Source organism: Pezoporus occidentalis, unplaced genomic scaffold, assembly GCF_034315485.1.
Source record: "Pezoporus occidentalis ecotype Australia unplaced genomic scaffold, CSIRO_AGI_Poc_V1 ctg257, whole genome shotgun sequence".
Lineage (NCBI taxonomy): Eukaryota > Metazoa > Chordata > Aves > Psittaciformes > Psittacidae > Pezoporus > Pezoporus occidentalis.
This window is the reverse complement of record NW_026914469.1, coordinates 300,718-313,922: the sequence shown is the minus strand read 5'-3', so window position 1 is coordinate 313,922 and position 13,205 is coordinate 300,718. Positions and strand designations below refer to the sequence as shown.

Genomic DNA, 13,205 nt, shown 5'->3' with positions numbered 1-13,205 from the left:
CTGCATCACTTCATTGACTGCTGCCTAATTCCATGTTCCTCATAGCTAAATAAAGTGTTTTGATTCCAATTCTGTCTGAACTGGGTGGACTGAGTAGCTCTTCCCTACAGCACCCAAGAAAAACAAGACACTGACTCAGCTGAGTTTTCGAAACCTCAGCAAAGTGTCGCGTAAGGGTTCTGTACAGAGGGCAGAGATTGAGAAAATGGCAACAAATCCCCCCAGCACATTTGTCCAGATCCTGGAAATGCAGAATGCCCGCTGGTCTCTCTCCCATAGGCTTATTTCTTGAGTGGTCTATCTGAGGGGAAAGGGACAGTCACGCAGTTTGCTACTGGAGATGTTGGTGTAGGCTGCAGAAGACAGCCCCGGCTGGGTTCCTATATGAAATGAGGGAGTTTTTTTTGTCTGTCTGAACAAACTCTTCTTTTAGGCAAAACACCCATGTTTTTCCAACTAGAAGGAAGTGCAGCAGGAGGGCCAGGAGACCTCCTTGGATGGATAAGGAGCTCCTGAGGAAAATTTGAAGGAAAAAAGAGGCTTATAAAAAGTGGAAGCAAAGACAGGTGGCATGGGAAGAATACAGGGATGTTGTCTGGGAAGCTAGGAAATAGGTTAGGAAAGCTAAGGCCCAGTTAGAATTAAACTTGGCTAGGGATGTTAAGGATAACAGGAAGGGATACTATAGGCACACTGCAAATAAAAAACAGGCTAGGAAGAACGCAGGCCCCCTAAGGAAGCTCTCGGAAGAACTAGCTACACAGGATTTGGAGAAGGCTGAGGTTCTCAATGACTTCTTTGCCTTGGTCTTCACTGGCAAAGGCTCTGACCACACCACCCAAGTCTTGGAAGGCAGATGCAGGGACTGTGAGAATGAAGACCTGACGCCCACTGTAGGAGAGGCACTGGTTCAAGACCATCTTAAAAATCTGAACGTGCACAAGTCCATGGGACCTGATGAGATCCATCCACAGGTCCTGAAGGAGCTGGTGAATGAAGTTGCTAAGCCACTGGCCATCATATTTGAAAAATCATGGCAGTCAGGTGAAGTTCCCGACAGCTGGAAAAAGGGAAATATAACCCCCATTTTCAAGAAGAGGAAAATGGATGACCTGGGGAACTACAGACCAGTCAGTCTCACCTCTGTGCCCGGCAAAATCTTGGAGCAGATTCTCCTGGAAGGCATGCTAAGGCACATGAAAATCAACAAGGTGCTTGGTGACAGCCAGCATGGCTTCACTAAGGGGAAATCCTGCCTGACCAATTTCGTGGCCTTCCATGATGGGGCTACAGAACTGATGGACAGAGGTAGAGGAGTTGATGGCATCTACCTGGACTTGTGTAAAGCATTCGACACTGTCCCACACGACATCCTTGTCTCTAAATTGGAGAGACATCAATTTGATGGATGGACCACTCGGTGGATAAAGAACTGGCTGGATGGCTACACACAAAGAGTTGTGGTCAATGGCTCAATGTCTGGCTGGAGACCAGTAACGAGTGGTGTCCCTCAGGGATTGGTGTTGGAACTGGTCTTGTTCAACATCTTCGTTGCTGACATGGACGTTGGGATTGAGTGCGCCCTCAGCAAGTTTGCCAATGACACCAAGCTGTGTGGTTCGGTTGATACACTGGAGGGAAGGAATGCCATCCAGAGGGAGCTTGGCACGCTTGTGAGGTGGCCAATGCCAACATTATGAAGTTTAACCATAACAAGTGCAAGGTCCTACACCTGGCTTGGAGCAATCCCAGGCACAGCTACAGGTTGGGCAGAGAAGAGATTCAGAGCAGCCCTGTGGAGGAGGACTTGGGGGTGTTGGTCAATGAGAAAATGAACATGAGCTGGCTTCAGTATGAGCTCGCAGCCCAGAAAGCCAACTGTATCCTGGGCGGCATCTAAAGGAGCGTGACCAGCAGGTCAAAGGAGGTGATCTACTCTGCTCTTGTGAGACCTCACTTGGAGTACTGTGTGCACTTCTGGTGTCCTCAACATAAAAAGGACATGGGAGTGTTGGAACAAGTCCAGACGAGGGCCACGAGGATGATCAGGGGACTGAAGCACCTCCCGTATGAAGACAGGCTGAGAAAGTTGGGGCTGTTCAGCCTGAAGAAGAGAAGGCTGCATGGAGACCTCATAGCAGCATTCCAGTATCTGAAGGGGGCCTATAGGGATGCTGGAGAGGGACTCTTCATTAGGGACTGTAGTGATAGGACAAGGGGTAATGGGTTCAAACTTAAATAGGGGAAGTTTAAATTGGATATAAGGAGGAAGTTCTTTACTGTAAGGGTGGTGAGGCACTGGAACAGGTTGCCCAAGAAAGCTGTGGATGCTCCAACCCTGGCAGTGTTCAGGGCCGGGTTGGACAGAGCCTTGGGTGACATGGTGACATAGTGCGAGGTGGCCCTGCTGATGGCACAGGGGCTGGAACTAGATGATCTTAAGGTCCTTTCCATCCCTAATTAACTATTCTATGATTCTACCTATGTCAGTGTCTGCCATTATTCACTGCTCTAATTCAGACTTCTTGTCGACAGTGGGCAAATTAGTTTTCAAGTTCTTCATGCCTTTTTTTGAGCAATGGGGTGGTATCGTATTTTCAGACAATAGCTATGTCCTTTGAGCAGTAACTTCTAAAAGTCAACTTTTTAAATGCTGTGTCCTACATCTTATGTTACAGTTCTACAAACAATTTAATCCTGCATCAACTGTCACTGCTGCCTTGAAATCCTTGTTTTCCTCTGTCTCCTCCTCTCAGCCCTTTCCTCCACATCAGCAACAGCATTTGTGTAATTCCCAAAGGGAAGTGATTCAGGTAAAGACTAAACTGGTGCACAGAGTTTTCAGTTGAATAACTTCCTTGATTTAGTTTAGCACATTGCTTATAAGAATGCCAGTAAGAGAAAACAGACAAAGGTGAGAGTAACTGCAGCTTAATCCAGAATAAATTAACTCTTGGGAATACAAGGCTAATTAAAAATATGGCAAAAAACCATGCAGGGAAAAAACCATGCAGACAAGCCCAAACAGTTCTGCAAGCCTCCTGACTTGTTTCTAAACCCTTCTTTTTGTTTATCTACTCTTGGGAGTGAAAGACTTAGGCTCATAAGCATAATGTACAAAGACAAATTGTTTAGAAATGTAAATAGACAATAACTCAAACTTGCTTGAGTCCTGAGAAATGCAAGATAACACAGCCAGGTAATCCAAGAGTGCGTGTGTGTGTGTTCCTTCACACAGCTTATTACACGGTACATATTCAGCAGCTCTGAGGCTGAGCCAGAGGGCAACACCAAGCTGATGAAACTTCCAGTTAAAAGTATCTGAGGGAGAATTCATCTGACTAAATGGGAGTACAGCTTTGTCCAGGCTGCCATGTTAGTCAATGAATATCCACACAGCAGAGTCCACCTGATCAAACGCGCTTACTCCAGGTGACAGGAGTGACGCTTGGCTCCATTAACTGAAAAGATCAGATTTTCATGTCTGTAACAGGGCTGTGGATGACTAGCTAAGAGGTCATAGACACTCGCAGACTGCAGACTCAAGTTAGGCAGGACGCCTCTCACCCTGGCTGACAGCTGCACACCCCTCACATGACAAGTTTTACATTCAGGTACCAAGTACAGACTGAGAGATGAGATGTTTTGATCTTAACCTTTCATTTTGCACAACTGTACACTGCATGCTAGAGTGCAGGAGGGCTGGACAAAACTGCTGATACATTAATTTCCTTCCAGCAGCAGTCCAAATATAGTGTCTACCTTCATTTGTTCTTCTTTTTTAATCAAGTCTCACAGCATCATTTGATAAATACTTGTTGCTGCATTAGTATACACCCTTTCTTATAAAGGATGAAAGAGAGCTTTTTTCCAGTAATGATAATCCCAGCCACAAAGGTGGGATAAAACAAGAGGGAGCTCCCAACACTGCTATCACCTCTGTTAATTACTTCAAGAAGAAGAAAGGCCTTTTTGTTTTCTTTAACAAAGCAGGACTCTATTACTCTACCTCTTGTCTCAAAATTTAGTGACTGTCAAGGTAAGCTCACCTTTACTGTTAAGCATTGCTACTGTATTACACCTACCACACAATAGGTTCTCAGCACTCCTGCAGCCAGAACTTAAGAAAACTGAAAGTATTTTGCACCTTACTGGATTCAGCTCCTTTGTTGTCCCCAAGCCAAAAGGATGCTGCTACTTCCTTCCCCTGAGCTTTCCCCCACACTCCATTTCCTATTTCCTCCCTGCTAACAGCAGTTGCAGCTGTGTCTCCTTGAAGAAGCTTGGTTCCCACAGGGCAGAGAGGCTGAGGGTGGCCTCTATAAGTCATCACTAGTCCAGCAAGGTTTACATGTATCCCCTCTCCTGCCATGCGCTTTTGCCTCCCCACCCGAAAAATTACCATTACAGTAGCATAGCAGAGGTCTCATCATAGATTCCTACTTGGAGTGACAGGGAGGCTTCACCTCTTGGTGCATGAGGTGTACAGATAATCCATAGACAGGATTTCACTCCCTAGCATGCCTCCGCAGCATGGCACAGGCAGTGACAGCTTACAGAACTGCAAAAGCTAAGAGCAGGAACAATTAAAAGATAGCTTTAGTGTTGGATTTCCAGGGACTTCTGTGCCTTGCCTGCAGAGACTGCTTCTACTCAAAATGTACTTTATATTGAAAGCAGTTCTGTTTAAATACACCCGATCTCCCAAGTAGCTAGTGAGGGAGATAAATTTACAGACCATACTGTGTGTAAATTAATTTTTCCTTCAGATTGCCACAAGATCCACTGCTCTTCAAGCTAGGAAAGAAGTGACGCAGGTATATCTGAATCAGAATACTGGCATTTTACATGAAGTAAAAATGTAGCTCTAAGGTGAAATATATTTAAATGCTGCTTCCAAGACCACAGACTCACCATTATATCAAATATGATTGTCTAAACATTTTAAAGTGAAAGATTCAATGCGCTTACTAAATGCAAAAAGAAATTACAGTATGTTCATATTTTTACAAGTCTGTATTAACAACTATACAGGTATCTTTCCAGTTTCCCATAAAACTAAAGATGGTGTTTGTAAAAAGCATGTGTGTAGTACTTATTACCCATGTGCAACAAACCAGATACTATATTAACTGAAAACATAATGTAAACCAGCTCACAGGAAAATGTTTCTGGAATTTATGAAGGAAGAAATAAGCAGCACTCAGCTCTCTTTAGTATTTCCCAAACCAAAATATTTTAGTGTATGTTATTAGTATTATATTTAGTATTATTAAATTCAGTTGTTCTAGTAAATACAACCCTTTACACAGGCTTCTTGCCTCTCTTATTTGTGCTTCCTGACAGGTAAATGATAAAACCACTGAGACCTGTGGGAGCAGCAGAATACCAACACTGCAGTTCTCTCAGGAGTTGCCTTTCTTCATATCTAAAACCAGAAATGATATGTACTGAAGGCAAGAGAAACTAATGCTACAAAAAAGTAGCATGCATAAGGTAATTGGTGTATAAGGCAACAAATACTGAAAGTGCACACTTTGATTTGATGCAAGTATTCTGAAGAGATTATTTAGTTTACCTATGGCTGATGGGAAAAGTTAACTATCTTCCTAATTATCAGCTCAAGATACACAACACAACTGTATTGATCAAACATACTAATTTGAGATATGTGGAAAAGAAGGATCATTCCCAACCAGCCTGCTATCAACAGTCAAACTTCAAGAAGGGTTGTTAAGAAATGGCATTAAAGATGAACCACCAAGATGCCAGATTCTGTGCATACCTACACGGCATGACCTACGCACTGAATTTCCTTGCCATGCATTTTCCCCTCAGTTTTTATCACGCATCAAGACTATGGCACAGAAGACAAGAGACAGGATAAACTCGCGAAGTTTGTACAGGCAGTAGGCAGAATTACACCTTGGCTCCTTCATGCATCAAAACCACTGGAGATTTCTTAAGTTTTTCAACAAACCTAAATGCACAATCCTTCTTCCTCCCCAGCACACAACTACATATACCCAGGTGATTCTGTTAAATTAAGAAGCATAGGGTAAAACTGCATTTCACTGATACCAGAAACATCTCCTGTGGAAAGGGGACTGCTATCTGAAACCATTCACTTGGCCAGAAGTTGGCCCAGAAAGGAGCCATCCCTAAAACTTTAATGAACCAGGTTCCAGTCTCATGCAGTAAAAGGTGTCAGTGTGAGGTTTGAAAAAAAAGACAAAAGGGAAGGGAGAAAGGTTGTTTTAACCTTTCTGTTAGGTGACACATGGTAATTAACACCATCTTAAGACACAAGTAGACAAATGACCACAGGGAAAGCCAGCATGTGAATCTGCTGTCATTTAACAAGAGTATATGCATATTATTTAAGGTAAGCGGAATCATTTACTGGGAAGTATTACAAGTCAAAAGAGTAAACACAAATGTTTAGTAGAAAAAGACTGCAGTTAAAAAACCCTCAGCTTACCCAGGTTGATATACTCATCTGACTTGAGAGAAACCAGTTACTAGGCATTTTCAGGCATTAGTAGTTCAAAGTAAATATGAAAAAGAAATCAGAAAAAAAAAAATTCACGCTTACCTGCATCTTGTAACAAACAAAACCAATGAATATCCCATCCTCATGAAGATTTTGCAACAGTATCTAGTACTAAGTAAACAATTTGCTCCTACACTAAAAGAAAACATCATCTTTTGTGCTGTTTTAAATCACTTTAGCTTCTACTCTTATGAGTCCATTTGTGGTCTCAATGAAATAAAAGTTTGCATTTGAAGGTCATTGGTAATTTGCATCTGATCGAGATGAGGCAGTATGGCAGCACAAGATGAAAAAGAGAAAGACTATTTCTGCATCATCTAAACTGTGTCATCATGGCTAAAACTGCAATTCAGGATAACCGGCTTAGGAAAAAAAGAAAACCCAACACAGGAACTTGTGGGCCTCCTCACAGCTGTTACTGTGCTGTCCAGAAAAGAAGCCTTCACAAAACATCCAGCTGAAATGGTTGCGAAATTAGCTTTTACAATGTCAAGTAATGCAATGGCTGTTTGCAAGGCAGGCAGGCAATTCAAACAGCAGCACTCGAGCATCAACCCTCCTGTCCTCCATGTGCACAGAAGGAGAAAATACTGCAGATTCCAACTAAGAAGCAACAGCTGAACTTTTATCCACCATTGTACTAGGAAAAAAAAGTATCTGCCTGATCTCACTCTGGGATTACAAAGCTGATATCCTGAGCATATTCACCTACTAGTAGTATAGTCCTTGAAGTGGCTGCTATTTATTCCTCAAATTATACTTTATTATTCCTAATTTCTTCGAACAACTATCGAAATCTGAAGATCAACCAACACATGATTTAAAAACAATACCAAAGTCATACTGGACTGCTGAACTACACCACAATATCCTATTTTTTTTCCTAGAAGAGCCTCCATAGCATCTACAAATGAAGTGGCCTCATTTACTGTGAAGCAAAGTTTACAGATGACAAATTTAACCCCTTCTAACATTACACCCATTTTGCTTACATTCCCCCAGGTTAGTGTTACTTCTTCACATAACTCTTACATTACTATTTGCCAAAGCTCCCTAAGTTTAAAAGAGAACCATTCATATAAAGAAAACTCACTTGTGTCTTTTGTTTGCACCCATCAGACAAGTCACCACTCTAGGAATGCATTTAAAGGTTGGTTTGGCTTTTTGTTACAATTAAAATTTCTACACATTCATTTCAGTATTGAAACCAATTTAAGTTCTGGAATACTTGGTAGAACAATTAAAAACCAAACAAACCCCACAAAAAAAAAACCTCTCAAACCCATAAATTAGTCCTCACTTGAAACACTTGTCAGGTTTTCAGTATTTAAGAAGTTAAAGAGGTAAAGCTGTACCAATCCTAAAGTGTACCTTCATGGACTTTTAACCACCTCACTGCTGGGGCTCCAAGCACCAACAGTGACAAAAATTAACAACTCACGTGTGTGGAGGATTTTACCATATTAAAGACAGTAACTTACTGAAACTTAAAAGGTACCTCTGTGACCTTCAGAGGCCACGAAAGATCTGCATAATGAGTCAAATAAGGTAACAGCGTGCCAAAGTCATCCAATTCTCTAAATAGGGTGCTAACTGCAGAGCTTAATTACCAGTGCTTTTCGTATTCACGAATTACGTAATCAGCCTGGCAGAGCAGAGTTTGAGGCTGGGACTGTCTGAACATACGGCTGAGAGGAGCGAAAGAGAGAAACGCTCGATGCAAAGCACCACTCCTTACCCCTTCCTTAATCAGAACGCCGACTACAGATTCCACTTTCAAAGGTCTCCCAATGCAAGACCTATTTACTCGGTCTATTAACACAGGCATGGAACATCTTAACATATCATCTGTCCCATTTTGAGGAGGACTTTCCGACTCAGTCTCTTCCAACTTGTCCAGCAATAAATATTGCAGCTGAACCAATTACTCCACGATGGCATCCTCTGCTTTTCTCACTTTCCAGCTTTATTCCAATGTCTTCATTTTTCACTAGTCTTCCCAGCCACAAGGGGAAAGTAAGTCATCTGCAGACATCCCTGAACTTTGGCAATGTCCATTCACCTGTACCTACAACTATCACCAGGGTGCTAAAAGGGTAAGAGGGGAAAAAACAGTTGGTTTAGGTTTCACAGCTATTTAGCACTTACCCTGCTCAGTATCCTAACAAGAAATGTGACTGGTACTAAAACACTTCTCTCCAAATGACGTTCACACCTGGTGATAAGGAATTTATTCAAGGCTACAAGCTGGTATGGCATAAACTTTCAAAAGAAAGACCTGTGGTAAGTAGATGGTAAGTACAGAATACACTTTGAGATTAGCTCTACATACCCACTTACCGATGTGCATGACAAAAAGTAAAGATTTGGCTCATAATTATACTTTGGAAAGTGATGCTATCTATGAAAGCTTCTATGTTCCTACACCAAAGATAAAATTAGACCATTCTATTTAGACAGAAATGTTCTCTATTCATAGATATAGCTGCTATTACTTAAATAATCAGCTATCAGGCTTGATGTGGACATAGACAAGTTCTTCCACATACCATGAACTGAACTTGACAATACCAGATGAGATCAACAGGGCAGTTGAAAGGCACTAATCTGCCCAATATCTGACCACTTTGATCATATATAAGAAAAAGATTTTCCATATGACACAGAAAATAGATTTAACTATTACACTGGTATTTGAAGTGCTAACTTCAAGGGATGAACACAGTTCTATTTTTCTGACACCTGTATCAATACACACAGTATAGTCTCAAGTCTACTGGTCTCTGAGTTACAGTTTGGTACTTCTCATTCCAGAACCACTACTTTTTCGTCCTTAGGAAAAGGCAGAATCTGACACAACATTTGTTGTCAGACTGCCTAGCGTGGTAGGTTTTGCAACAAGATACCAATACTTTTTGAATACTCTGTACAAGAATTCATAGGCCTACCTAGATCTTATTACACCACAAACCTTACTTTACTATTCTGCAAACAAAACCATTAAAGTCCAAAAGGTTACTTCTAATGTTTTCCTTCTTGTGGCAAGCATCACTTACTGATTCTTAACATGTGAGACAGGAAAGCTTAGAGGAAACTGGACATAAGCATACCCTTTGCACGGTGTATTTCTACCCAGCCACAGCAGGAAGAATGCTGCCAACTAACCCATCACCACGAAGGCTAAGCCAGCGTAAGATCTCTCATCCTAGATGACGCATTTCACCTCTTGACAACGCATGCCACCCGGCTAACATTGAATATGAGGGGGATGCATTTCCTCCTAGCATGTTTCGTACCCTTAGGTAGCCAAGTTCTCTGCTTCCTAGCATAGCCGTGGTCCCGGCAGGCGTGTTGCTGCCACAGGATGCCTGTCAGAGCCAGGCGGGAGGAAGCTGAAGGAGGTGTGTCCTCCTGCCCCCAAAAGCAAGGCCGAGGGCACGGGGAGCATCTCCCCACGCCGAGTTTCCCTACGAGTAGAGGGCTGCAGGGCAGGTGCACCGAGCCGGCGAGGGGACGCCACACCATGGCACCTGTGAGGACCAGGGCCAGGACCCCGGCCCTGAAGGACCAGGAGGAAGACCAGGAGCAGCCTCAGGGGCTGCGGACTCCCCAGAGAGGGGTAGGGCACTGCCCCGCCGCGGCTTCTGCTCCCGCCCGGGTGACGGCGGAGGGGGAGGCCAGCCCTACCCAGCCGGGAAGCGTCCCTCTCCGGCTACTGAGGGGGGCAACGGCCGCCCGGCGCCGTGACAGGCCCCCGCCCGGCAGGCGGGCAGCCCACCTCGCCGAACAAAAGGCCCGGCCAAGGCCCGGAAATGTCCCGGGGCGGCGGGCTGAGCCGCGCCACCAGCCCGGGGGGCGAACCCGCAGCCCGGTGTTCCCGCACGGCCGGGGACGGGGCCTGCGGCCGCTAGTGCCGCTCAGCCCGCCTCTCACCCCCGCGTCGGGCCCCGCAGTGGGAGGGAAGGAGCCGGGATAGAGGGGCGCTATGCAACAGCTCCGGCGGCGCTAAGGGAGGGAGGGGGCAGCACAATGAGGCCAGCGGCAGCCCCTGCTCCTTCGCTTAACAAAAGCTCCTCAGCCGCGGGGCTGGCACCCGCCTCCGCCCGGGGCTGCCTCCACCACCCCGGGCCCGAGGGGCTCTGCAGCGGGCGGCGCCCCCGCTGCGCCCCGCAGCCGGCGGGCGGTGGGAGCTGGATCTCTCATCGCCGTTCCCCCACAGCCAAATCCCCGGCCAGCCCCCCCCCGCCCCCCAAGTTTGCCGCCGCCCGCACAATGCAGCCCCCCCACCGCCCCGGGGGCCGTCGCACAAAGCGGGCCAGTCCCGCCGTCCTTCCCGCACCGACCTTGAGCCGCCTCAGGCACCCCTAAGGTTTTGGTCACCGCCTTCCACACGTTGCAGCCCAGCAGGCAGAGGAGAAGCGCTGCCGATCTGCTCATTTCCACTCGCCGCCGCCAGCCGCCGCCAAGGAGGGAATAGCCGCCGGAGCTGCTGCCCGGAGGAGGAGGAGAAAGAGCCGCATCAGGGGCTGGCCCGCTCCGCGCCTCCCTCCATGTTGCCGTGCGCTGCCCCTCCTGCTTTCTCCGCCTGCTGCATTGTCGTCCCGCCGCTGCGCCCCGGCCGCCGCGTCCCGCGCTCTCCCCGCGGGCGAGCAGCGGGAGGGGAAGGAGACGCGGGGGCGCCGCGCGGCTGCCTGCCCAGCTGTATTCTCTATCCCCTGCACCGCTCACTTCTCCCCGCTCTCCCGGCAGCAGCAGCCAGGCTCCACCGCCCGCTCCTTAACCCTTTGCAGCATCCCCTGCCCCGCGCGGCGCGCCTGGCGGGACAGCGCCCCCTGCCGCCCGAGCCGCACCTAGCCCTGCCCTCCCGGCCCGCCGCGGGGCGGGGAGCCGCGGCTCCGCGGCGATCACCGGGGCCTGCAGGGCGGATTCACCTGCTGTCGCCGGCGTGCGTTCCCCCCGCGACACCGGCTGTCGCCCGGGGAGCAGGCGTATGGCCCCGGCGGGCAGCGCGTGCCTCCGCCAGGTGGTACGGCTCTTACCTGCCGCGGGGGGCCGGGTCCCGCCTGGCTGCGCCCGCCGCCTGCTCTCTCTGCCTCTTCCCCCCTCAGCGGCTGCAAAATGGCCTCCTCGGTGGTGCTGTCCCCCGCTGCGGCGGCTCGCTCGCCTTCAGCCACAGCCCAGCGGGAGGGACGAGGGGGACGACGGACGTGGTGGCTATAATGGCACGGCTGAGACGTGTCGAGTCACAGGGTCCCCCATGGCCCTGCTGCTGTGCGTGGCACCCGGCCTTGTCCCTGATGGTGGTGATGTATTCAAGTCGTATTAAAAAATACAACCGAAGAACAACAGAAAATTCATCCATCTACTGTTTTTATGCAAAACTGCTTAAAAAACGCTATTGCAAACTGCACAAGGAAGGCAAATTTTGAGGTGGAAATACTGGCATTAATGGCTGAGGTCAGCCCTGGCGCTTGAGGTAGACTGTAGCAGTGTGGTGGCCTCCCACTGTGTCACAGTACAGGGCAGGACAGAAGCGGCACTGTGGAAACTAGCCAGGGCACAGAAGTCTCCTTGAAGGCTTTGTCACTGGTGTGTTTTGCACCATTGTAAGAGCATCCCTTGGTGCACTGTTTTCCAGGCCAGCAGAGACAAAATACAAGGCCACATCCCTCACTCCTCTCTTCCTGAGCTCTGCTGAGCGTTATGCTTCCTCGAGGAGGGAGAACATGCGCTCCTCCTGCTTCCTCCAGAGCAGGGGTTGCTGCTACAGACAGCTATTATGGCAAGTCTTTACACAGCTGTGCAAAGCAAAGTCCCTGCCCTGCTGCCTCACAGATTTCCCACGATCTGCTCCCAAGCACCACCAGTGCTTCAGTTTGCCCATGAGACTGAAGTTTGTATACCTACAAGTTCAATCTCACAAAAGTGTCTTAAAGCTTCAGGTTTTATTTATAACATCTATTTTTTAATAAAAATTTGCCATAAAAATGCAATGGGCTGTACATTTATTTTTAGAAAACAGTTTACTTTGTCACTTCAGTATTTGACCAGGGTAGGTATACCACAAGCTACAGGTTGTTCATTTTATGAATTTTATTAAATTCTTGTGCCCCAGAAGTGTTAAAACTCATTTTCTGCTTCATTTTTAGAGATGCTCCAGTAGATACAATGTATTTCACTTTGGTTTTATCATTGAGTTGCTCAAATACACTTTCTGAGAGTTAATAAATACAGCATAGACGCTGCAACTTTATCTTTTTATCCTGAGAATCTGGAGGAATTGCTTGTAAAACTTGGCCCTAGAAGAAAAGTAGGTACAAAAAGGCCATTCAGTTCACAGGGGAAACCAAATGAGCAAGTACAGATCATCTGATCTTACTCCTGTTTGTCATAAAACAAACATTTCTATATTGTAAACTCATGCCATGTCAAAACAGTTATCGTCTACCACGCATGGTCTGAAGAGTCTACTGGATTTATACCAAAGCTGATTGGAGTTTAGGGCCTGTTAGTGACTGTGAGGCAACTCCTTCCTAAAGAAAGGTTAGCCATGTGGCAAATAATCACACGTTAGCATACATAAGATGAGCTCATAGCTAGAAACTTACATAAAATTTATTTCTGTCCATAAGGAAAGCTAGAACAATTTGTT

At 46.6% G+C, this 13,205-nt stretch overlaps 1 protein-coding gene across 3 annotated transcripts in view; it reads right to left on the bottom strand.

Annotated features, from left to right (window-relative positions):
- Positions 1–12,316, bottom strand: part of FAM171A1 (family with sequence similarity 171 member A1) — a 96,638-nt gene extending 84,322 nt beyond the window's left edge. Inside the window, exons 1-2 of one of the 3 annotated variants that reach the window (XM_062623648.1) lie at positions 11,593–12,316; positions 10,897–11,042 (exon numbers count right to left, since the gene is read on the bottom strand). In XM_062623648.1, the coding sequence (XP_062479632.1) occupies positions 10,897–10,990 (94 nt within the window). In that variant the 5' untranslated portion in view covers positions 10,991–11,042; positions 11,593–12,316. Of the gene's footprint in view, positions 1–10,896; positions 11,376–11,592 lie in introns of those variants that run through there. The other 2 variants (XM_062623649.1, XM_062623650.1) reach the window with 2 other exon arrangements.
- Positions 12,317–13,205: the final 889 nt, after the last annotated feature.